Here is a 26,805-nt window from a genome sequence, read left to right on the forward strand (position 1 = left end):
TTCTTAGAGGAAAATATGATAGAGAGATATTTGACCACAGCCAGTGTTATACTTGGATCTCTATTCACCAGCAAAAAGGGGACTATTTTATCTCTTGTTATGGTGGCAGGAATTCTCGCTAATATGGGAGTAATCCATTTATCTTGGTGGTGTTTGAAGAGGGGGCATTCCATCATCTTATGAGATAATGTGTCTGTGTGAACATGTGAGAGTCTTTTCCTCAGAAGTACTTAAATAATATTGGTACCTTATTGAAAGCTGAATGCACATTAATCCCGTACTTTGCATTGTCTTTTTCAACACCTTTTTTACTGACTTCCACTTGCCACATTCCAACGAAGCATGCTGATCTTAGCTTCTTGGAAGGGTGGGCAGAATAGAGCTGTGGTAAATAGAATCAAGATGCAGACTTGTCTTAGGACTAAACATGAGAAGGGGATCTACATGTATTTGTAAATGGGTACACCTGTTCATTTCTAAAGTAGGGTGCTTGGTCAAAGGGAACTGAACCCTGTACCCCCCTCCATTTTTTATTTTTGCTGTGCTCTGGTGCTTTCAGCACTTTTCAAGTCCTGTTCCAATGGCAGAAGAAGTACTGAATAATACTGAACCTGGGAAGAAAGCCCCAAAGTTCAGTGAGGCAAGGGCTGGGGATGGGACAGGTTTAGCGTCCCTCGTTTACACACTTAACACTTGTTTAAAAGCAGATCCACACCTACCACCGCATTAGATGTGAATGAGTGGACACATTGCTCCTCATATCTGGTTTGGCCTTGATGGAGTAGACTTATTGGCTGTGAGCAATGGGATAATTTTTGAAAAATGTACTTACCCGTATATACCCGTGTATAAGCTGACCCGCATATAAGCCGAGGTGCCTAATTTCTCTCCAAAAATGGGGAAAAATTAGGCACCCGCGTATAAGCCGAGGGTCGGCTTATAACCCCTCCCCCCCGCAGGCTTACCTGACCAGGCTCCTGGCAGTGGGAAGCAGCGCGGGCCCGGCGGGGGCGGCAGCGCGGCCTCCCTGCGGCCACAGGAGGCTTCTGGAGGCCGCTCCCGGCTGGGGAAAGGCGGCGGTGGCGGCAGCGCGGTCTCCCTGCAGCCGCAGGAGGCTTCTGGAGGCCTCTCCCGGCCGGGGAAAGGCGGCGGCGGCGGTAAGTTCCCTCTCCCTCCTCCCTCCTCCCTCTACCGTATTGACCCGCATATAAGCCGAGTTCGGCTTTTTCAGCCCTTTTTTTGGGCTGAAAAACTCGGCTTATACGCAAGTATATACGGTAGTTTCAAAACTGAAAGAGCATGTTAAGAAATCTCTTGAAACTGGTGAAATTTGGAAAGCCCAGATCATCTGTTCTTGTAATGGATACTGTTATGCAAATCACTATAAAGGAATAGGGTTACACCAGTAAGGCCAATAATGCCACAGCATTCAAGCATGGGTAGCAACAGGTTGGGGTTTTTTTTTTTTTTGCTGTGAGTAGCAGTGGGGATCAATAAACTGAGATTGCGTGTAAATGGAAGACGAATCTTTCCTTTCTCCACTCTATTTCAGCTTTTGTATTTGTCTATCTTTATTCGGCCATAGTAGAATGCTAACCAGCTCCCTCCGGGTCAATACAACGTTGGCATCTTCTTAACGAACTGCTGTGTTAAGGATCATTTTCTTGTTTCATGGGAATCCCATTCGGAGCAGGTGTGAAGCAGGTTGTGCAACATAGATCTACTTGTCAAATGCTGTCAGCCAAGCTGTTACTTTACACTGGGGATTTCTCAAGTAGGTTATCCCTGATTTAAAGGAAGGAATACATAGTTTGAGCAGTCCTCCTCTGTTCGTTTGTGCAGAGGAAGGCACTGGCAAATCACCTCTGTTAGTCTCTTGCCATGAAAACCCCAAAAGGGGTTGCTATCAGTTGGCTGCGACTTGACGGCACTTTACACACATACAACCTATTACTTCAGTGTTTGCAAACAGCAAATTTGTCCTCCGAGCCAGGAAGAAATTTTGCATTCTGCAAGCATTGTAGCCTCATGCTAGATGACATGTATATAATTTAAGATTTGTTCTGATATAACTCGAAAAATGGGTGTTCTCTACATTGTGTGATACAATAACGGAATTCATTTCCTTCATAGTTATTTGTAACTCATATCTGTGAAAACAACACAGCATTTAATCTTGCTTCATGCTCAGTTGACTTTGGACATTCCTTTCAAATCATCAGGCTTAATCATAAGAGGCTGTCTTGGAGGAAAAAAAGATTCCAGTATTCGAGTAATGTTTGCTGATATTTTTCATTAACCGTTTTTTCTGAAACTTTCTGAAGTTGCACACCTCCTGTGATCTCTCAGTCTTCTGCCCGCTCTGATCTCCACCTAGCTCCCACACCTTCCAAGCAACTTCGTGTCTGTTCGTGGGCTGCTCCACTCATTTGTCCCTTTGCAATTTCATTTCTAGTCTGAGGTAACCAGACCAGCAGCAAAGATGGGAGCTCCGTCTCACCCTTCTCTTTTCATGACTGTGGTGGGACTGCAGCACTGGGAGCCACTGGACTGTGCCTGTTTATAGCCTAGATCGGGGTGGGGAATGTCAGGCCCGGGGGCCGTTTAAGGCCCACAAAATCATTTGGTCTGGCACTTTGTGGGTCCTGGCAAATCTCTAGCTCAGAAGGATCTAAGACTGGTGATCTTCCCCCTCCCGCTGACAGGAATAGCCTCTATTCAGGTGGATGTGAGTTTGTTTTGCTGAGAAAAAGAACCTTTTTTCCCTTGCAGAAGAGTCGTTAGCTATGGAGCTGCTAGGACCGCCCAAGAAACTGTGTTAACCCTTTCCCACCCAGGCCATGGAGAAATGTATTCCCTCTGTACTACAAGAGGGCTTGGGGCAGAAGTGGTGACAATGGAGGGGCTAAAGGGAGCAGGGCCAGAATGCGCAGGAGTGGGGGAGTTCTTAGCCAGTGTGTCCTCATTTCATCCCTGCAAGCGGAGGTAGCAGGAGCCACCTGTAGGATCCGGCCCCGACCATGCGGAGCAGGAGCAACTCTGCTGTGTGGTGCAGCAGACCATCCTGTGCCACCAGGTGGGCGAGTGCACCACCAATTGGATGCCTGCCTGCTTGCCCGTGCCGGGGGGGGGGGTCATCTGGGCCAGCTGCCTGCTTGGGGCTTGGTCGGCTAATTTTTAAGTTGATAATTTTGTATGGCCCGCGAATGATGTTATAAATATCCAAATGGCCCTTGGCGGAAAAAAGGTTCCCCACCCCTGGCCTAGATAGACGTGTTACCAGCAAGACATACAGATTGATTGCCCTCCACCTGCTAGTAACTTCTATCTCCCAGTTTGAGAAATGAGATATCTGACTCTTGCAGAAATAAACTGTGGTCAAAGCAAAAGTCGCAATTTACGCAGAGAAAATTGTGCAGCGTTGTCTTAGCATTTTTCCCCCAAAGGAGAGAGCCACTGATATCTTCATGTTGTCTTGAAATCGTAAGAGCTAAAACAGAATGCATATTGATTGTTAACACAATTTGAAAATTTGCATCTCAAAATCTGTGCTCAGAGCTATCTTTCTTTAAAGTCAGTTGAGATTTTTCAGCAGCTGTTGCTTTCTAAGCCTCCAGACCGTGGGTGCTGGCAGCCCCGCCACACACCATAAGAGCAGTATGTGAAACTGTAGCAAGATGAACTAGTCCTTGGAGAGTTAATGGGCTCCCCGCCAGTTTATAGCCTAGCTGAGCAGAATTGCTTGCAAATATTTGAGTATAGTCTTCCCTAAGAATAGCCTGAGAAAGGGGAGGCTGAATGGGGTCAGCTAGAAGGGAGAGGTGGCCAGCCAACCCTGGCAGCATACATGCCAGGGCTTCTTTCGGAACAAGTGAGTAGAAAGGAAGAGGCATCTTATCTCAAAAGAGACGAGTTTCAGAAAAAATACTGGGGATAAGAGGACTCATGGTGCAGCTGGGCTCTTTACATAGTCCCCCAAAGCCTACAAATATATCTGCTTGAGAGAAGGCCAGTTGTCACAAAGTTCCATTTCAAAGTGGATAAGGAGAGTTAGAATTGTCTAGAGTTACAGGTTTCTGTTGTGAACAGGAATTGTGTGTGAACAGGAACAGAGGGTAGGACTGAAGTTGTTACAGCTCTCTCCCAGAATAGCATACTCATCAGGCTTGCAGGACCTTGCTGCCACAAGCATCCCTGTCTGATCTGGAACTGGGACATGAAACCATTTTGTCCATGGGCATTCCTGCTTTGTACCTTTCCCCAAGAGTTTTGTATCAGTGAAGGCTATTTCTTATAGCAGAAGGGAGAGTTTGGTAAATGAGTATATGTATGGAGTGGGGTATATAGGGAGTTCTGCCAATGGAACATTGTTTAATTTGACGCCCCCCCTGGTTTTGTCATGCTGAAATAACACAAAACTTAAAGTGAAGAACTGATGAAAATTGATCCTGTTCAGGACTGGGAAAATCCTGCACATGGAAGTGCCTAGAAATTTGAAAATTTTCCTATTCTGTATCCAAAAATACATAAATGCACCAGATTTCAAAATGATGAAATATGGGTTAGTGTTAGTGTCCCGTTTTAGAGCAATGATGGTTTGAGTAGAAAGTTGGACTTCACTGAAGCACAAACCATGTGTGCATTTGTGCATGTGTACCTGCATTTATTATCAAATGTCCCTCAATCTCTACTGAAATGTTAAATTATTTTTGGTACTTTGTTCTTTTGGGACTCACTTATTTTCTAGTTAGGCAGTCTAAAGGTTTCAGAATAATCTCTTCTAAGAGATTGAATGCACAAACATTCTTTATATTCTTAACATTCCTGTGTTAATTTTGCTCTAAAATATCTGAATTCCTAGCCACTACATACAGTTTAATGTGGGTGGGAAAAGGCCATCAGATTGTTATAGACCAAAGCAAAATCTTTTAAAATATGTAAATTTTAGTAAATTTACTTTTGAAAGATGGCTGTTGCTGCAGCATTATAGAAAACACCTTGTTTGTATTCCCTTTTCAATGGTTTAGTTTATGGAGGATTGCATATGCTGCATTTCAATTGAAATAGTGTTAGATTAATTTATATTTCTCCATTTATAAGAATGCATCCTTCTTTAGCCTGTGTTTTTAACTCTTCCTATTTGGATGGGAGACCATCAAGGAACACCAGGGTTGCTGTGCAGAGGAAGGCACTGGCAAACCACCTCTGTTAGTCTCTTGCCATGAAAAAACCCCCAAAAGGGGTCGCCATAAGTCGGCTTGACGGCACTTTACACACACATTTTGTTGTCTCAGGGTAGGTAACATCTGGAAACAATAAGCAATAAAATGCTTTAATAAGACTCATAAAAATAAACCTGCCTTCAAATTTTATATATAGTTCTGATGCAGATTCTACTTAGCCTTTAAACTGAGTGTTTTTGGTTTCTTGCACATCAAAGAGTTTAAATGCCTGTGGAAGAACTCAGTTGTTGGCTGTGGGCCGTGAATAGTTTTCGTAAGTGCTGATGCAGTTGAAATTTAAATACGTAAGTGGAGAACCAAAGAGAATGCTAGTACTGGATGTACGCTTGAAGGAAAGATGACAAGAGGAAGAAGTGATAGAACTGGAGTTTTATCCTTAGAGTAAATCTTTAAACTACAACATAGGTTTCCATGCAACTTCATGCTAACCGCTTGGCTGATACAGAAAATAATAGTTTATATCAGCAGTCCCCAACCTGGTGACCGTGGGCACCATGGTGCCTGCCAACACCTTTCCTGGTGCCCGCCAAGGGCTTTCAGAAGGTGGGCAAGGCTAGGTGGGGCTTTCCCCCAGCAGGGCTTTTGGCTGGCTGTGCAGACTAAAAGGTATCCCTTTAAACAGAGCTTTTCAGCTCATTCCTGAGCCTTGCTTTGGTCGGGGATGGCATGGCCGAGGCGCCACTGTAGTGCCTCCAAAGAGGTTTCCCGGCCTCTGCAAGGCTGAAAAAGGCCTTTTAAAAGACGAAAAAATCAAAAATGGAGGAAAACCCAATTGAAAAAATGATGCTGTGCCAAGAAAAACCTGGCGCAGCAGCACTGTAGCTGGAGGGGGCGTTCCCGGACTGGAGGGGCTTAGGAAGCTGACTACAGTCAGCTCTGCCCCCGGGAACACCCACACACGCCGGCGTCGCATTTCTCTTCCGAGATTTCGGTCCCGGGGAATCTGCGTCGTCAGAGGAGCACTGTGCAGCTCAGCGGCACCCAGGCGCTGATAGGATTGCTCCCACTGCCAGCATAAGTGCCTCTTATTCCATGATAAGAGGGCACTTGCGCTGGTGCCAGGGTCACGCCACCTCCACTATACTTTCAGCTCCCATCCTCAGGAATGGGCTGTTTGCCTGAAATGTTGGAAAATTACTATTAGAGTTGTATATGACCTCGATCCTTGACCTTTTGGGATTGTGTCCACCGCCCTTTTGTCAAAATTCCAGAAGCGCCCACATGCACAAACAGGTTGGGGATTGCTGGTTTAAATAAATATATTTATTAAAGCAATATTACACAGTTTATAGCCCAGTCTTCCTGCAAGGAACTCAATGCTGCTTACAATACAGTTCATTCTCAGAGGGTCTCCCATCTAGGCTGCCTAGCTTTTGCAGGACTGCCACGTGCACTCAGAACCCTGTATTGTTGTTCAATATTATGTTAATTAAATGTGCATTAACAGATTAGTGTAGTATTGCTAGCCATTTTTGTTTTCCAGTGTGTGTTTGGAAAACTTCCAGAAGGCAGTAAAAATAAAAGCAAGTGCAGAAGTAATTGTCTAGTTATTACCAAGCTTCGATTAAGGATGTGTACTTTTGAACAAGGGCTAAATAAATGTGAGTAAAAAGAGCAAAAATGAGTGTGTATTATTTGTCATTTATTTCCCCATAATTTATGAGGCTTTTTGAATGTCAGTGTTGGCTTACATATCTTGCTAGAGTTACAGATGCTAAGATTGCGTGCAAAACTCTGAAAATGACCCAAGGATGGAGTTTGTGTGTGTGTAAAGTGGCGTCAAGTCGCAGGGGACTTGTGGCGACCTCATAGGAGTTTCAAGTAGGGTTGCCAACTTCCAGGTAGTAGCTGGAGATCTCCCGCTATTACAACTGATCTCCAGTCGATAGAGATCAGTTCCCCTGGAGAAAATGGCCACTTTGGCAATTGGACTCTATGGCCTTGAAGTCCCTCCCCTCCCCAAACCCCTCCCTCCTCAGGCTCCGCCCCCAAAATCTCCAGGTATTTCCCAACCCAGAGCTGGCAACCCTAGTTTCAAGTCAAGAGACAAACGGAGGTAGTTTGCCATTGCCTTCTTTTGCATAGTGACTCTGGCCTTCCTTGATGGTCTCCCATCTAAATACTAACCAGGGCAGACCCTGCTTAGCTTCTGAGATCTGACAAGATCGGGCTATCCTGGGCCATCCAGTTCAGGGCAAGGGTGGAGTTCAGCTCAGTTAAAATCCAGTAACTGTTTCTAGTGAGTTATGTAAGTTATTATGTTAACCTCCATTTTAAAAACTTGCCACATTCTGTGCCTCTTATTGGGCACTATTCTAGTCCTTGAATAGCTAGAAATCTAACTTAACCTTTTAATTTTGACCTAGTAGTTTAGTATCTTTTAAAACACAGCTATCTTTGCAGAAGCCAATAAACAGTAATAGTTTATCCACAATATCTTTAGGTGCACATTTTTTCATGATAGGAATTAAAACAATTAAATTATTATTTTTAAATTAAAAACCTTGGCTAAAGCTTTCAGTAATCTGATTTTCAGCATTAACGTATTCATGCTCACAGTGAATTTATTAGAAAATACCTGTATGATGATACTGAAAACATGGCTTTTTTTTTTTAGCACATTGTTGGCTTTATATAAATCTTGAAATATTGGTGGTAGTTCCTTTCATTGTGTGTTTTAGAAGCGGCAGTGTGTTAGAATTGTTGTGTCTCGGATATTTGTGTTCATAGTTGTGTTAACCTAGTACTGTTCCCCAGAATGGACGTTTGAAGCACTGTCAAAAGGGCTCAATGGGAAACCCAGTGTGAACTGAGGGCACTTCCTGTGTGGTGAGCACATAAGGAAAAGTAGCTAAAAGGAACAGGATAGATGAAAGGTCAGACAGAGACCACAGAATATGGCTACAGTGTTTGAGTAACTGCAGTGCCTTAAAATGATTGTTCCTGAGAGGAAAAAATACCAATACTGGTAGATTGTAAACATTGCATTATCAAGCTAGTGTGTGTGTGTTTGAGAGAGAGAGAAGTATGATCAGCAGCCCTCGCTTCCTCACAATGGAGTTTTTGTATATTTTTAGCACAACTAATCGGTTTTGGCTGGGTAGGAAATTGACCTGCTCTTCCTGCTGCTTATGCCCCACTTGAAGTCCTAATCTTCCTCTGGGATGTTTATGACATAACAGTTGCTTTCTGTGTGTGTGGAGGGGGATGTCTGTGATGCAGAATCGTATATCTATATATCTATTTTGCAGGTGTGGGCCAGTCTTCGGATATCTAAATCCACGGATTGAGCCCACACTGAAGAAAAGGAGATTTTTCTCAGAACATGGAGGACCCCCCAGGTTTGCAGAAAAATGTTTAAACTTTTTAAAAAATACTGAGGGGGGGGTTTAAATCTCCCCCCCCCCAACAAAAACATGGTCTGAAGATGCACAGAGTACGTTTTTTCAATAATAACCACAAAAATCAAAGCCACATTTCTCAGGATGCTGAATATGTTTCTGCACATGCCTAGGTAGAGTCATTGGACACGCATGGCCTTGAGTTCCCCAAAGGTTTTGTGAACTGTACACTCTTTGCTTCCTTGATGAAATGAAATTTGATTGTACTCCTGGGATAGATGTTGTAACAACCTAGTCTTCATGCATTAATTACTCCTGGAGATTGCAATGCTGGTTTCCCCTTGTGATAAGGAAGCACGGACATTCTGAGAGGACAGATATAGCTATTCAGATCATGGAGCTGGCCTTACTGACCGTCACCAGGAAAAGCTGATGCTACAGCAACCTAATTTATTATTTCAGATATGACAAACTGGGGGGGAACTGCATTTCTGTAAGAGATCAACAATTGGAAGATCCCACATGCTATTGTGTATACGCTGTTGGTTTGTGGAGGTTTATTTCTTCCTGTCTCTGCAGTGAGCATGCACAGTCCTCCCCGTTGCTTGTTTCCTTTCTTTTTTAAACTTGCAAATTAGAATTGTTCTGTACAAGTAGGGAGTCCCTCGAAATACAAAAACTCCCAACTAGGATTGCCAGGTCTCTCTTCGCCAATGGTCGGAGATTTTTTGGGTGGAGCCTGAGGAGGGGAGGGACTTCAGTGCCATAGAGTCCAATTGCCAAAGCAGCCATTTTCTCCAGGTGAACTGATCTCTTATCGGCTGGAAATCAGTTGTAATAGTAGGAGATCTCCTGCCACCACCTGGAGGCTGGCAACCCTACTCCCAGCCCTGTGTGTGGATGAGTTCACTAGTTGGATATAGACCGTGATGCTTGCAGTTAGAAGGGACAAGCAGGGGGCTGCATAGAATGATTAGTGGAGGGAACATTAGGAATTTCTCACATTCACTTTCTTTACTTACTTACTTTATTTATAGTCTGACCTTCTTGCTGACACTCATGGCAGGTTACAAAATATACAATTTGCAATCAGACGCACAAAATTTCCAGTAAACAAAACAATGGGATTAGGATTAGAAAATGAGACAACAGTGCAAACTACTGACTAAACCATGACATACTGTAAATAGTTCAGAAAATGGATTTCAGTTCAGTTTAGTTTATGTACAGACATTTGACCAGCAAGTATCAGTACAAAATTACAATTTTAAAAGCCCAACAAAGGACCTCCGTATTTTACTGGCTACGTAACAGAACTTTGCCACTGAATAAGAGATAAAAGCATCTTTATCTTCTAATAAAAATTTAATAAAAATAATAAAAAATCTAATAAAATCATCCAAATGGCTAACATTTCTAAAATTTCTAGTCAACACAGGTAAAATCAGCTTATTTCTAACCGCCCGATAAAATTCACAGTGTAATAAAATATGTATAATTGACTCAGCTGAATTAAAATTACAGGGGCATAATCTGGCCTCTACTGGTATATGCTGAAATCTCCCGCTGAGCATAGCAGACAGAAAATGGATTAGAAAGGTAAAAGACAATGTAATAGAAACACAAAGATACATACAAAAAAAATTGCAATAGACTACAATCGTATTCCTTTATAAAAGCTCCTTCAGTACCATTCCACTATACTACAGCTCTAATTGCTTTATAAAAATGCCCTCCTGATGTTGCTCCTTTGCATGTTCCATGGAATTGTAGAAGTGTGGTAGCATTCCTGACCTCCTTAGACTGTCCATTCTACAAGGTGGGAACCACAAAAAAGAATGCGTGTGTATGGACATACTGTCAGTCTCCTTTCCAGGATTCTGTAAATTCTTAAGGGCCTGACCGCTCCCTCCCTCCCCTTAACTGACTCCCAGATTGCTCTCTACATTCTCTGTCTCCTGGTACATGCAGATGCATCATGACTTAAACAGTATTGTGCACTATGGCCTGTGTTACTATGCCAAAAGCTACTTATCTACCTGGAGTGTGTGTGTGTAAAGTGCCATCAAGTCGCAGCCGACTTATGGTGACCCCTTTTTTGGGGTTTTCATGGCAAGAGCCTAACAGAGGTGGTTTGCCAGTGCCTTCCTCTGCACAGCAACCCTGGTATTCCTTGGTAGTCTCGCATCCAAATACTAACCAGGGCTGACCCTGCTTACTTTCTGAGATCTGACGAGATCAGGCTAGCCTGGGCCATCCAGGTCAGGGCTCTACCTGGAGTAGTAGACCCTTTTATGTTTTTATGAAGGACATGGGCCAACCAGTTTATTATTAGATAGACCAGTGGTCGGCAAACTCATTAGTCAACAGAGCCAAATATCAACAGTACAACGATTGAGATTTCTTTTGAGAGCCAAATTTCTTAAACTTAAACGGTATATGTAGGTACACTGTTTATTAACTTAATAAACTTGATATCATACTTAATAATGTGTGTGTGTGTGTGTGGGGGGGTCTTTCTCTCCCCCTCCCCAAAAAGGGCTCCTCCCCAAAGACAGCTGCATCTCCTCCTCCCCCCACCCCGCTACTCACCGCTTCCCACCCGGCCCAACACCGAGGACCGGCCATCGTCTCTGTCAGAGACTAAGTTAGACGGACTCTATGGAGTGACATTCCCACTGCGTTCTCTCCACGCCCCAAGCTCTACTCTCTCCAGGGATTTCCCAAGCCAGAGTTGGCAACTGCAGCACCTGCGTTGCAGGTTGATTTCCCAGCATTTCTGCTGGGCAGCGTCAGGCGGGGGGGGGGGGGGGCTAGAAGATCCGCCGCTCCCTGCTTGCCTCCTACGGGCTCAGCAGCGCCACAATTCCTCTGTCTCAGGAAAGACCCACCCCAGCTGGCGAGCCTAGAAAACACCCCTTGGACAAGCCGGGGCGGTGGAGGGATCCCACGCACTGCGCCCTGGGGAACTCCCGGCTCTTGCTGGGAACCAGCGGCCAGTAACGGGAAGGGCTGGGCTTGTGCAGCCCCCGGCTTTCGCTTTCGGTTCCTGGCTGCAAAAGGGCCGGGGGGGTGGCAGGCAGGGCAGGCAGACGGCGGAGCCAGGGGCTGGAGAGACGACGGGAAAGGCGCCGCATGGAGAAGGTAAGGAGTGGGGCTGGCGGCGGACCCACGCTCACCCGGGCTCTTCTTCAGTGCTGGGCGGGGGAAACCGCCGAGAGGATGCCCCTGGCCCCCTTCCCTGGACAGGCACGGGAGCTGCTCTGAAGCTGCTGGGAAGAAGTCCGGCTGCAAAGGCAGCGCGCGTCCTCCAGCGTGTGCGTGGGAGTGCGCTTGAAACACGCGCCGGCCCCGCGGATGCCCCCCCGCCTCCCCTCCCCTTTAGTAACGGGCGCCGGATTGGCAGAGCCGCACTCAAGGGGCCAAAGAGCCTCATGTGGCTCGCGAGCCGCGGTTTGCCGACCACTGAGATAGACCATCAACCATTCGTGGACTCTTGAGAAATCAGTGAATGGAAAATTTCCCCTTGACCCTCCAGGTGCCATAGGGGGCTTGAGTCCTTGGACCCTAAAACAGGCAGTCATCTATCAGTTACATTAAAAAAAATATCACTAAACAAGGATGGTGTAGCCAATTATTGTCATTCTCTAATTTGTCCTTCATGGGCAAGATGATAGTTAAATGGTTGCAGAGTAACTCCAGGCCTTCTTAGATAAAATCATCTGCCCTAGACCGCTTTCATTCTGGTTTCAGGCTGGGCTGTGGGTCAGAGATGGTGCTGGTGGCCTTAGTTGATTATAGGTTGACAGACCCCCTGCCATGGGCGGAGGCCCCCTCCCTCCAGCATCGTCCAGCTAGCTAGTGGGGAAGTGATGCCATTATGTCACTGACGACAAGGGAGGCGCTCTGGTATTTGGGCAAAACTCTATGGTAAAAACAGTGTCTACCGTAGAGTTTTTGCCCAAATACCAGACTGCCTCCTTCATCGTCAGCAATGTGATAATGTCACTTCCAGAAGTCAAAGTTTGCAGCTTATCTGGCCATTGCCATAATAATAAAATCATTCATTCACTTCCAGAAATGACACCATTGCGTCAACGATGTCGAGGCCTAGGTCTCATTTCGCACCTGGTAAAACCCCACCCACCCACTCACTCCCCCGCCAGTTGCCAGGGGGTGCCTGGCAACCCTAGTTGATGACCTCCGTCTAAATGCAGATAATGTCTATGCTAATTTGGAAACACCAGTTAGTACAGAACACAGTGGCTCAGCTACTGTCAGGTGCTAAGAGGAATGTGCATATCTTTCCCATTCTGTAGATGCTCCATTGGTTACTGATCAGTTACTGGGTTCAGTTCAAAGGTTCTAGCCACCACCTACAAAGCACCTAATGGTATTGGATCCACATACCCGCAGGACCACCTCTCCTGCTGTGTTCTATTTTGACAGCTGCACTCATCTGATCAAAGCCTTCTGAAGGTGCCACCCTGCAGACAAGTAAAATTGGCAGCTGCCTTTTCACATGCATTCTCTGTGGGGGCTCCCACATTGTGGAATGGCCTTCCTGAAGCTGCAAGGAAGGCCCACGTGCTTCTACCATTTCTCGGAATCTGTTCAGGAGGACATTCTTACGAAGGGATTAGAACTATAGTATAATGAACTGGCTCAGGAGATTGCTTCTTTCAGGGATAGTATTACAGCATTTTACAGAGCTTACTGTACATATCATACAAACATACCCTTGACTGCAATTCATTGCCTTCTACCTTAGTAACCCTTTCTTCAGTACAGTGTGTAAAACGAGACAGTTTTATTGCTTCATTCTTAGCCTACATTGACTGTTTTGTTGTCTTAGAAAGTCTTTTTTTTCACTTGCCTGCATTGTTTTCCAATTCTTCAGTGCTAGCCCCACTGCATTGTTTTGTCAGAGATCATTATTAGTAGCCCTTTTGTTGGTGGATTTGAAAGTTTCATAGTGCCTGGATAAGGTTGAGACTCCGTAATTCACAGTTTTATACTAAAAATCACATGGTGTGCTCACAATACCTGAAACTGCATTTTAACCTGCAATTAGAGTTCCTTCTCTATCAGTAAGTGAAAATGCTACAGTATATAGGGGTGACAGTTCTGCACTCTCATAAACAGGGGCTGTGTTTTAAAAGGCTGTTATATTTTTTCAGCTTTCTCAGTAGAGAAATAATAAAGCAACCTGGTTGCTTGCCAGATTCCATATAGGTTTGTTCCCGATATTGTATTTAGTACTAGTATGCCAAGTATACAGCACTTCTGTACTAGATGGGAAGAGGACGACGGAGTCAGTAAGGAGGCAGGAATTTATTTGCATGCGGCCAATCGGCAATGTGCGACTGTTCTTTTGGCTGACTTTCAAAAACCCGAAGAAAAGCAGCCACCATGCTAATTGCGGCTAGGTCCCGAAGTGAAAATGTTTTGTGACAGTTGAAAGAATTTAAAGAGGAAGGAAGATCGGTTTAGTGTCAGCTGCAATTAGATAATCAAAGCTTTTAAAATCCTCATCTGTTGATACCTTACCCAGAGTTAAGGGGGCTGTGTGCTGCCGGAGGTGGGGGCAGGAGGGTGGAGGAGTCTCCCTGTGCGGAAAGGGCATTTCCAAAGCCGGCACGGCCAAGGCCCGAGCGAGCTTGCAGGTTTTCTGGGCGCACACTTGCACCGAGCGATTTTCTTGGCAGCTCTACAGGATGAGGCTCACTCTGTACACAGCCGACATATTGAAGCCGAGAGCCTAGGCGAGCCTAGATGCAGGAGGGGAGGCAGCTCTGCACACAATGTAGCGTCTCCTAGGATGGTTGGGCGACACCTTTCCTCAGGTATTTCATTACTCGCTGGCCCCATTAGAGCAGCCAGCGGGGAGAAAAAAAAAGAGGGCAAATAGCATACGCTTCTGTGAAATCAGTTTATTACATAATGTTTCAGCAGAGACAGCAGCAGCAGCAGCCAGCAGCACGGCGTCCTAAGCTTTTGGCTGCCTTTCAGGTTTGATAAAATGGCGTCCTCAGAGAAAGAGCTGCTTGCTAAAGATATGCTGCGCAGGGCAGAAAAATGAAGTTATTATTTGTCATTATCTACTGCTGTTTGGTTTTGGAGTGTTACTATTTTATTGAGTGCTCACTATCTAATAATGAAGAATGCTCTTTTTAAAATGCTGCTCGGCTCCCCCCCCCGAATGCATTAAATGTCCCTACATCAGAGGGAGCATACTTACTTGCATACTGTAGTGAAGAAAATTAAAAGAGTAATAAGATTTACCACTTGTATTGCCTAATTTTGGGGTTTGTCTATCAATAAAGTGGCTGTATTTAGTATTCTCATCTCTTAACTCTTCCACATTTGCATATACCTTTTTGGCATAATTTGGCAGCAGTAAGCATTTTTGTAGTCTGTGTTCTTGTTAGAGCAAACTTACAGTAGAGAAACAAATAGTGCGGAAAAAGTTGGCTTCCAGGATGCTTGCAATGCATAGGTTTTCACATTTGTTCTGATCCAGCATATGTGCTGATGAAATCAGACAATGTCTATTAATGTTGTTAAACATATCCTGTCAGGCTTAACCCCATCCCTTTTGAACGTTTTCAGCACCATTCTGTACATCACTGATTAAAGCAAATGTCCACACTTTAATTCACAATAAAGCAATGTTTTCAGCATGTTAATTGAGCCTGCAAAATAGGGATTGTGATAACAAATTTGGGGGTTTGTTGAAATATTCAATCGGGATATTGATAATTTCTTATTTGGGGAAGGGACCCCATTATTGTTCCTGTTTAGAATCCAGGCATTTTATCACATCAGTCCTAAAGAGCCCAGGCCACAGAAATTGACAGTGGGACTGGCTTATATTTATTTATTTACATCATTTGCACTCTACCTTTCTCCCCGGTGGGGACCCAAAGTAGCTGACATTGTTCTCCTCTCCTGGACCCTCTCTTAACAATGGCCCTGTGAGGTAGGCTAGGCTGAGTGTGTGTGGCTGGCCCAAGATATCTGGACTCAAGTGGCATCTTCTTGAATTCTTAAAAGAGACAGAATATTTGGCCACCTTTTTATCGAGAGATGGGCATATCACTTAAGCTGTTGGGCGGGGGAGAACCCTAAATTGTGTGACTGAGTTAGAACATGCACTTTTATTTAATAGCTATCTGTGTTACAGAGCAAAAGGTTAGTGGTCATCTTTGTTTGAAGTTCAGCCCTGAAGCTGCCTTCAAGGGGGTGCTTTCCGTGGCCCTTTGTAGTTTCCGGTTGGACAGCCTAGCCCTGTCTCTTCTGCTTGGTAGGTAGGATCTGGCGCAAGGGGTCAACTTGCCCCCTTGCCCTAGCACTGCATCTTGTCTCCACCTTCTGTACTGATGCGATCGTTTGTATGCAGCAAGCACTAACATCCTCTCAGAGTCTAGTTTACAGTAGAAATACTTTATAAAATATGCATTTGGCTCCACTTCATTGTAGCTAAACAATGGGGCAGAAAATTACTCTGTTGTTTGGTGGCTGTGTCTGATTTTGGAAATCAGTCCTGTCAATGAGGCCTTTTTTGTTTCTGAGCTTGTTTGTTTCTGAGAGTCCCAGCCTGCTGTCCTATGTTGAGAGTACACTAGGCTGCTTTGCTTTTATAGACTTTTCCTCAAACCAAAAGCCTGGATCTTAATTTAAACTATACTGGGTTGGATCTTTCGGAGCTTTCCCACTAATGGCAGCACCTTCCGTCAGCCACAAGGAGCCTCGTACCAGAAATAGAACCTCCTGCACCGGACGAAAGCCCTGCCATTCATGAAAAAGTTTTGTGGAATCGTGCGTTCAAAATTGTAATTAGCACTATTTCAACATATATAGTTGTACTTTGGGTCTGTCCCGGGAAAAGAACTGATATAGAATTTAGTTTAAAATTTCTGGGGCATATGGGAAAAGGTTTGAACATATATTCTACTCTCCCATGGCACTTACCAGAACCAATCCTATTGGTTTAATCTAATAAAAACAAATGCACGAATGTGGGGGAGAGGGTGAGGGTCACTGCTTGAGGCTATAGTATTGGTGATATGTAAAACATATGCGTATTATCCTAAGTTCTAAGCTCCGAAAGCAATTATAATTTAAAAATGCACTTTTTTTAGTGGCATTTGTGTAGCTCATAAGCCACGGGCTTAGCACGGGCTAGATTTTATGTTTCCAGCTGCCCATCCATAAAAGAGGCTGTAAAAGGAGGGTGTGCTTCAAAGAATGTAAGCATAACAATCAAGCCAAGAGTGTAACTGATGTATTTGGGTCAACAGCCGACTAATTTACATCATGTTTAATTTTTCAGACCTTGGTCACAGCGGATTGGGAGACCATTATGAGAATACTCACTGGGGACAGCAGCCCACTTTCCGAAGTGAAGCCAATTGCAGCTGGGATAAAGTGATAATAGACAGGACTGACAAGGAAGCGTGGCCTTCCATTACAGGAACTGAGACTGAGTCTGCCTCAGAATGTACTACAGACACTGACTCTGCCTCCAACTGTGGCTCAGAGAACAGTAGCATGGCTACAGGGAGTGCCCAAGGCAACTTCACTGGACATACAAAGAAACCTAATGGCAATAATGGCGCCAATGGAGCACTCATCCAAAGCACTTCTAACCAGAGTGCCCTTGGAGCTGGTGGAGCAAACGGAAATGGAAATGCAGCCAGAGTGTGGGGTGTTGCCACAGGTTCCAGCTCTGGCTTAGCTCATTGCTCTGCCAGTGGTGGGGATGGAAAGATGGACAACATGATTGGAGACGGTAGAAGTCAAAACTGCTGGGGTGCTTCCAACTCAAATGCTGGCATTAATCTTAACCTTAATCCCAATGCCAATCCAGCTGCCTGGCCTGTACTTGGACATGAAGGAACTGTGGGAGCAGGCAACCCTTCCAGTATTTGCAGTCCAGTCAGTGCCATAGGTCAGAACATGGGCAACCAGAATGGGAACCCAGCGGGCACCTTAGGTGCTTGGGGAAACTTGCTGCCGCAAGAGAGCACAGAACCACAAACGTCCACTTCTCAGAATGTGTCTTTCAGCGTACAACCTCAGAACCTTAACACTGATGGACCAAATAACGCTAACCCCATGAACTCTTCACCAAACCCTATCAATGCAATGCAGACAAATGGACTGCCGAACTGGGGCATGGCTGTTGGCATGGGGGCCATCATCCCGCCCCACCTGCAAAGCCTTCCTGGTGCTAATGGGACATCAGTTTCTCAAGTCAGTGGGGGAAATGGTGAAGGAATGGGCAATTCAGTGTGGGGGATATCCCCAGGTAATCCTGCCACAGGAAACAGCAATTCTGGGTTCAGTCAGGGGAATGGAGACACTGTGAACTCAGCATTAAGTGCTAAACAAAATGGATCCAGCAGTGCTGTGCAAAAGGAAGGAAATGGAACAAGTGCTTGGGATTCAGGTCCTCCCGCTGGCCCTGGAGTCTTAGCGTGGGGCAGGGGCAGTGGCAACAGTGGTGTTGGTAATATGCATTCTGGTGCTTGGGGCCACCCAAGCCGCGGCACCAGTAACGGTGTTAATGGTGAATGGAGCAAGCCCCCAAACCAGCATTCCAATAATGACATCAATGGGAAAGGATCAACAGGGTGGGATAGCTCTACTGTTACCAGCCAGAATCCTGCCATGCAGCAGGGCAATGAACAAATAAACTCTTGGGCCAAAGCTGCAGCATCTGGCAATGCAGGTAGTGAAGGAAGTAATGACAGTAATGGAAGTCAAAATGAAGGCAGTAACGGGAGGGAGGGAGCCGGCGAGGGTCGAAGAAGAGACAAGGGGATGATAGACCAAGGGCAAGTCCAGTTGCCAAGGAATGACCTTGACCCAAGAGTGCTGTCCAACACTGGATGGGGACAGACTCCTGTAAAGCAAAACACCGCCTGGGAATTTGAAGAATCTCCAAGATCCGAACGAAAGAATGACAATGGAACTGAGGCCTGGGGTTGTTCAGTTCCTCAGCCTTCAAACTCGGGGGGCAAGAATGATGGGTCCATCATGAACAGTACAAATACCTCTTCAGTATCTGGGTGGGTCAGCTCTCCACCTGCAACAGTTGCAACTAGCACAGGTTGGGGCGACAACAATAACAAAGCGCCAAATGGCCCTGGGGGATGGGGAGAGCCAGCAAGTTCTACTGCTGTCAATAATGCTGCTGCTGCCAAAAGTGGCCACACTTGGAGTGGGACCGCAAATCAGGAGGACAAGTCACCTACTTGGGGTGAACCTCAGAAACCCAAATCTCAAAATTGGGGAGATGGACAAAAATCAAATCCAGGCTGGACTTCAGGGGGTGGAGAGTGGGTTGATTCCTCATCTGTCCCTGGACACTTGGGAGATGGGAAAAAGAATGGGTCTGGATGGGATGCTGACAGTAGATCAGGGTCTGGTTGGAATGATACTACACGTTCCGGGACCAGCGGATGGGGAAATGGCACAAACAGCAAGGCTAATACAGGTACAAGCTGGGGAGAATCTTTGAAACCTGCTCCCCAACAGAACTGGGCTTCTAAATCCCAGGACAACAACGTGAGTAATTGGGGAGGAGCTGCTTCTGTCAAACAGACTGGATCGGGATGGGTTGGTGGGCCAGTGCCAACCAAGCAGAAAGAGAGTAGTGAAGCGACTGGGTGGGAAGAGCCCTCCCCACCATCTATTCGGCGCAAGATGGAGATTGATGATGGTACCTCAGCTTGGGGTGACCCAAATTACAATAACAACAAGACTGTAAATATGTGGGATAGAAACAATTCTGTAATCCAGAGCAGTACCACAGCCACCACCGCTAGCACCACCATTATCAACGCAAACATGGCTGAGCCTCAGCCACCGCACCAGTCAAGTGCCCAGTCAACCCGGTCCCCGCTGCTTGGTCCAGGTATGATACAAGTTTTCTTTACTCAGAATAAATATTGTGCACTTCGGCAAGATATGTTTAATAATCATTATTTAAGCAGTACTTGTGCACCTTACTGTTATAAGATATGCTTGTGTTTAATAAGAATAACATAAAATGGAGTGTAAATTATTCATTTGCATTATAATTTGCCATTTTCATTTCAAAATTAAAGTACACAGGGCAGTCTGAGGACTAGATTAGGGTTGTGAGATGAACGTTTCAGACGTAAAGAATGAATAGCAAAAACATAAATGTTGCAGACCATGTGGTACCAAATAAATCTGTGGAATATGTTTCAAGTACCAGCACACATACAGCACCAATTTCTTGCACTAAAGACATAGGAAAAAATGGGAAAGATACAAAGAAAGTCCAGGTTATAAGATTATTTGATAATTGGTCAGAGAATCAGAATCCTTGTTTTTGAATAGATAAAACCACTTTAGGTGTATTTAAAGATATACTAACATTTCTATTTAATATAAATGCCTGTCAATATGAACATGATTGCAAGCTCTTAATAGAACAGACCCTGAAATAGCCTCTTCACAACATTTAGTACATTTAATACTGTATATTTTTCTTTTGCTTTTTGTTCTTCTATGTTGTTCAGTCTTCACTGTCCATTCTGAGATATCATACATCTGTTTCTGTTACACTTCTTCTGCCTCTTGCCAAAGAAATACTTCTTCAGTTGTGACTATTACCCAAGAGTCCACTTGCTTATTGAAAGCAATAATTTTCATTCATAATCTCATACAAAGAAATTTTTGTATTGAGAAGTTGCTTTGTTTTTAACTGGTGTTCCACAAAGATGCAGTCTATAACAGCCCCCCCTTTTTTACAGTAATGAAGGCAACATTCTGTAATCTGCAGTTTTAGCTAATTCTCACGTTTCATCTTATCGAATCATTACAGAAAGAATGCAACTTTTATTGAAAACTACTTGTTTACTCAGTTTTACTTTGCTGTGCCACTTTCTCGTTGCTCCAATCAATATTTAAGAAAACATTTTTGTAGGCTATGTTTCAGCAGCTACAGCTGAGGAGTTCCCTATTTCTTAATTACCTGGCACATCATGCCCCTAGGAATTTTACAGAAATCTTCAACTAGCTGTAGTCTGTCCTGCTTTTGGAACCCTGAGCTTTACTAAACTTACTGCATGTTCTCACATGGAAGTGAATACATAGCAAGCAGTTGCCAGTCCTCAGACTTGTCTATGGTGATCAAAATAATCTTCTCTGAACCATATCACCAAGGTTGGGGAGGATTTTAAATTTGTTTTTGTATGGAACAATTGGTACTTCAGTATAAGAAATGAATGTTCAGGACTTTGTTGAAGGCAGTGGGCATGATTCAACCCCTTCCCAGTGCCCCAGTGGTTTCTACGTGCTTGAGCATCTAGGAGCCAGACAAGAACAGCTGCATTCACCTTCCCTGATCAGCCCCCCTTGGCAAGTCAAGGACCTTACACCAAGGCATTTAGCAGTCAAGAAACATTTGTGGGAATGTGTATGGACATGTTCCAGCAGCCCCATATGCCAGGATATGATAGATAAGGGGAGAGTGGGAAGAAGACAGTAAGCAAGAAGTACCCTGACTTCTGTCATTGATCAGAGATCCTGCAGAGCAAGGATCTCCACTCCAGTGCAAGGGGGCTTGTGTTGGTAGAAATGTACTAGGAGAAGGAAATGTGCTGGAGGAAGATTTCCATAGGATCCAACCCAGAATCATTTTATTCTTAATAGATACAAGTGGACATCCTTAAGAATGTGTCCCATTAATCCAAAGCTTTATTTGACGTTTATCTGTTTAGGCTGGTGCTGTTTTAATGGCTACATACTACTTTTAGAATCAGTTATAGAGGGATGAACAATATAGCCCCTGCAAGGAGCACCATTTGGCTTTTCGATTTTCAAACCTGAGGCAAAATGAGGTTGGGAGGGGAGAGTGGAGTGGTTGTGGACCACTGTACACAATTCCTTCCCCAAAGTGGCTCCCCTTTAAAAATTAGTAGCAGACTAGGATTTTATTGTTTTATCTATGGTTTATGTTTGTGGTTTATTATACAAATGAAAGAGAGAGAAGAAAAGTGACTTGGTTAAGGCTCTTCAGGCAGTCTGAATCTGTGACTGAGGGGAATAGGTATAAACATGTTTGCCACTTTTAACTCCCTCTTTAAAACCTCATGCCTTTAACATAACTCCTTAGTCTCCATGCCTTACTGAAACTAAGAATATGTCCAGGTAACTGAATGAACACATATTCTCCTCCCTGGTTATCCCTTTGTTATCTTCCTTGTTTAGTTTTTTAATTCCTTGGGGCTACAAATGTAACATTTTTGAAAATGTTGAAGTCATGGGGGAATTATTATTTTTTTCTGGGGGAAAATGAACTTTGGAAAACGTATGTAATACTTACTTATCAAGCGTAGATTTATTTTACTGTTTTAACAGCATGAAATTTATAATTTGAGTAAAGCCAAGTCCTAAAAAGCCCCAGCTGCCTCACAAGGTACCTGTTGTGAGGAGAGGAAGGGATTGTGATTGTAAGCCACTTAGTGACTCCTTAAGGTAGAGCAAAGCAGGGTATGAAAACCAGCTCTTTTAAAATTATTGTATTTATTCAAAACGTGCAAATATTTCAGTTTTTTCAGTGCTTTCCTAAATTTCCAGCTTTTCAGTTGGTAATTTTTTAAAGTCCGCAGAAACAAATATTTTTTGCCTGGCCTTCACATCTCTACTAGAGTCAGAAACTTGTCTTTTACTCAGTACCATGAACTCTTGATAGTATGGTGTAAATTAGAAGTAATACATTGTTGCATGTTCATAAAAAACAATACAAGCAAGCACTACTGAAATCATTGTGACTTGAATCTCATATAATATACCTGGTTTACCAACTTCTTGCATGCACCCAGGTCTGTGAATATGTACATTTTGTATTACTGGCTTCCTGTAGAATGAGAGATGCCATCTTTGAACAAGTCATGTGGAGTTGCATTAGGTTAAATCATTTCCAGAAGGCTGGGAAGGGAGGCATTAGTGTATTTTCTACTCTGGTTCCTTGTCTTACAGATTTTCAAAAATACTGAGATTGTCCTTTGTATTGGCCAAATAATTTCTGAAGCATAATGATATACTAGAGTCATAATTATAGCTTTTTCTTTATTAGTCACAAAGCCTAGGAACATATACTTTTACAAAAGAAAAAATGCTGGGGTTACTTATCTGAAGAAACTTGCGTAAGCGGTTGGGATAGGATCACTCTCCTTGGGAATGTCTTGGGAATGCCTTCAATCCACAAATGTAAGGATCGTGGATTTTTCTTACATACCCTTACCCACAGCAGTGATTCATAACCCTGGGAAAGTTTATTCCTTTAGTATCCGTGGCTTATAGCCACTGATAAACCTATCCTCCATGAATTTGTCTAATTCTCTTTTAAAGCTTTCTATGCCTGTGGCCATCACTACATCCTCTCATGTAAAGAAGTATTTCCTTTTGTCTTTCCTGAATCTACTGCCCATCAGCATCATTGGATGTCTTCAAATTTTAGTATTTTGGGAAAGGGAGAAGAAATTCTCTTTGTCATCTCTCTCCACCCCATAAATAATTTTATAAACCTCTATCATGTCCCCCCTTAATCGTTTTTTTTTCTAAACTGAAAAGTCCCAGACTCTTCAGCCTTTTCTGATGGGAAAGCCGTTCTAAACCCCCTAATCACCTTGGGTCCCCTCTGCTGTACTTTTTCCACCTCTGCAATGTCCTTAGGAGTTATGGTGACCAGAACTGCACACAATATTACAACTGAGGCTTTTTTCACTGGGTTATCACTTTTCTTGAGCTATCTACTATGACCCCAAGATCTCTTTCCCTCTCGTTCTCAGCAAGTTAAGCATACATACTCAGCATATACTTGTTGGGATTTTTTTGTTCCAGTGTGCATCACCTTACTCTTATTAACATTGAAATTCATTTGCCACAGATGCCTTCTCACCCAATTTTGGGAGATCCTCCTGGAGTTCTTCACAGTCATCCTTGGTTTTCACCATCCTGAATAATTTTGCTGAGAAACCCACTGTATCTAAATTGTCATTTAGTACCAGGCACGCCCGCTTCCCCATCTTCACTCAAAGACTTCCAGCATTGGCATAAAGACACCAGTAACATGTTTCCCTCTCCAGCAGCCCTTGCCTCCCTTGACTCCACACATGGCCCTCCTTCACCATCCCACCCTCACTATCAGGTTCTATTGTGTTCCTGTCAAAATAATCCTGAGTGTTCACACTGTCATCTCTTTGGACTGACTTGGTCCGAACTGGAGGCTCCCCAGTTCCTGTCTGCTTTCCCCCTGGGATTAGTTTAAAAGCTGCTCTGCCACCTTTTTGATATTAAGTGCCAGCAGCCTGGTTCCTTTTTCATTCATGTGAAGCCCATGTAAAGGTTCAGCTTGTCCCAGAAAGTTTCCCAGGGCCTAACAAATCTAAACCCTTCCTCCTGGCACCATTGTCTCATCCTTGCAGTGAGACGTCTGATCTGTGCCATTGTGCAGTTCTAGAAATGCTGCCTCTGAGGTCCTGGCTTTTAACTTTCAGCCTAATCTAAATTTTTCCTCCTGTTGCGTTTTCTTATCTCAGTTTTTTGGAATAACACCACGATGTGGCTTGCCCGCCTATACCTACTTCTTGACAATTCCTCGTCTCTCCAGAGCCTTCTTTCTAGCTAGATTAAATGCTGGCAGAATTTTGAATTTACCATACTCAGAAAGGACTTGTCTGTGCTCTTCTGGCTCCATCGACTCATTAGCTCATGTGCTCTTGGAATGCTGTTTCTATGAGGACCTTAGATCACAATATATATCTCCTCTTTTAATACATGAAGCCAATGCCTCTGTGTCAGATATAATGCCTCTTTTATTAAAGGATAGGAATCCAAAGGCTACATTGGCAGTGGCAAAATTTATCTCAGTTCTTATATCCCTCAAACATTAGATTTAAAACTATGCTGCTCAAGATCAGAGGATCAAGGAGCTTCTAATGGAGAAAGGAAAGGAATTTTTTTCCTCCAGGACCTCACAATTTGCACCATAACTGCTGACTCCTCCCCAGCACTATGTATTAACCTTTGATAGTGCATGATATCCGCAACCTTTGCACAAGGCAGGCAAGTTACCAGACCCCTATCTCCATATGCCCAGCAAATGAATTACCCTCTGCCACAAGCCCACCTCCCCCCAACCCCAGAGGGTTATCCTCGGTACAAGAGGGTATTGGTATGGATCTTCCAAAGCAGAAATCCCTTTTAAGGGATCACATCCCTCCTCCTTAGACTGATGCCCTCCAGCCTCGAGATTTTTACTCTCCACAGCAGCAGAAGAGCTGCTGGCACAGAAGTGGGGCTGTTCTGGTAGGTCCCAGAAGGTCTTGTCTCCAGACTGCTCTCTCGCTCTCTCTCCCCCTCAGCTTGTCCAGGTCAATTATCCTAGCCTCAAGGGAACAAACCTGCTCACTGATAGCCAAGAGCACTATGTATCAAGCACACACCCATGGTTTCTTCCCAGTGGGAGATAATCATACATGTGGCACTTCCTGTAAAACACTGTGTAAAATTGTGCAAAACTGTGACCCAGGGTCACAAATCACTGCTGTGCAAAACACTGGATAGCTCCCACTCCTCTGCTGACTTGCTGCCTTCATAACTGGTTTAGTTGTTTAAAGATGTTTTCGGGTGAAAAAAAGGGTGCTTTGTATGGATTCCCATAGCAGGAAGGATACAGTGGCACACCACCCTACTTGCTGATGGGAAGCTCGTATGTCCTTTCTTAGGAATGCAAGACTCGAGCGGTCCGCTGCTACTTCCCCTTGAGAAACTCCCAAGCTCTACTCCTTTGTTAGGAAGCACTGGAAACAAGCCTCCCCAGGGTTCCCATGTGCCTCTTACACAGTCAGACCTTTAATGAGCTCTGCTTTACATCTGTGAGCTGTTGGAAAGCTCTGGAAGCAAGCCCCCCAAGGATCCTGAGTGGCTCTCCCAGAATCAGACCTGTAATGAAGCTGCTTTATACTGAATCAGACCACTGTTCTGTTCTGATTAACAGTATCCTCTCCAAGAACTTGGGTCGTGGCCTTCCACATCTCCTACTGCCTGATCATTTTAACTAGAGATGTCATAGATTGAATCTGGGACCTTCTGCACTATACCTGCTAATGGCCCTGTAGAACTGTCTTTGCCCTTATAAAGGAATGCATATCTAAAGAGGTAACCAAGGAGGCAGGTTGACCTCCAGTAACTCGATTCTAGGAGTTGCTGAGATCATCACCTTCTTCCCACTCCTTACTTTGGTCAATAGTCACTCATCCATCTCTGGAAAAGGATATTGGGAACTTACCAGCAAAGTCTCCGTAGTGTACCTCCCCTACAGGATAGGTACACCTTAATCTAGAGCTGTTGGTCTTTTCCCCCTACGATGGCCCAGTCTACCAGTTCTGAGTAATCACTCCATGGATAGGAAAGGCATATATGCAGTAAGTATCTTTCAAAGGACAAGACTGCTTCAAAAATTTAAGCATTCAAAGATTTAACAATTTCTCTAGTTTACCTCCTGCAAGTATATAGGCATAACAAAATGAGGAAAGCACTTCTGTTGTACTTTCTTGCTTATCACATTTGCCCAAATATAGCACATGTGGACCCCTGAACACTCCATAATATCTGGGCCTTGCATTTAATTAATGTTGGGGAATATTTACAGCATGTTTCTTGGTATGTAACTGAAACATGAAAGCACTGTTTCTTGACCTAGGTCATTTAGAAGTCCATAGTTGATATAGCAGATTAGGTTCCTGAAGATCAAGGCCAGGATCCTATAACATCGTTCCTCTCGTGCTTCTCTCTGGCTTCTGCAGTGGCTTTCCTTTGCTTCTGAGCTCACTTCCTGTACCATTAACACTTCTGCCTGCTCAAGATCAACATTTTTAAAGGAATTTTTACATGTGAGGATATCATAGGAACCCAGGCCAAGACTTCTGGATTCCAAGGAGTCAGCTCCCTGTTAGTCTTCTAAAGATAATGAAATAAAGTATGTATTATCAAATAGTGAAATTATAATGCATTATATTGTCGAAGGCTTTCACGGTCAGAGTTCATTGGTTCTCGTAGGTAATTCCGGGCTGTGTGACCGTGGTCTTGGTAATTTTCTTTCCTGACGTTTCGCCAGCAGCTGTGGCCGGCATCTTCAGAGGAGTAACACTGAAGGAGAGACACTGTCCTTGAGA

General features: G+C 44.2%; 1 protein-coding gene across 4 annotated transcripts in view; it reads left to right on the forward strand.

Moving 5' to 3' along the window:
* TNRC6C (trinucleotide repeat containing adaptor 6C) overlaps positions 1-26,805 on the forward strand; it is a 141,389-nt gene that overhangs the window by 64,055 nt on the left and 50,529 nt on the right. For all 4 annotated transcript variants that reach the window (XM_056864829.1, XM_056864831.1, XM_056864832.1 and 1 more), the window contains exon 5: positions 16,920-19,508. In XM_056864829.1, the coding sequence (XP_056720807.1) occupies positions 16,920-19,508 (2,589 nt within the window). The remainder of the gene's footprint in view (positions 1-16,919; positions 19,509-26,805) is intronic.

The sequence above is a fragment of the Euleptes europaea genome, chromosome 1 (assembly GCF_029931775.1).
Source record: "Euleptes europaea isolate rEulEur1 chromosome 1, rEulEur1.hap1, whole genome shotgun sequence".
NCBI classification, from domain to species: Eukaryota; Metazoa; Chordata; class Lepidosauria; order Squamata; family Sphaerodactylidae; genus Euleptes; species Euleptes europaea.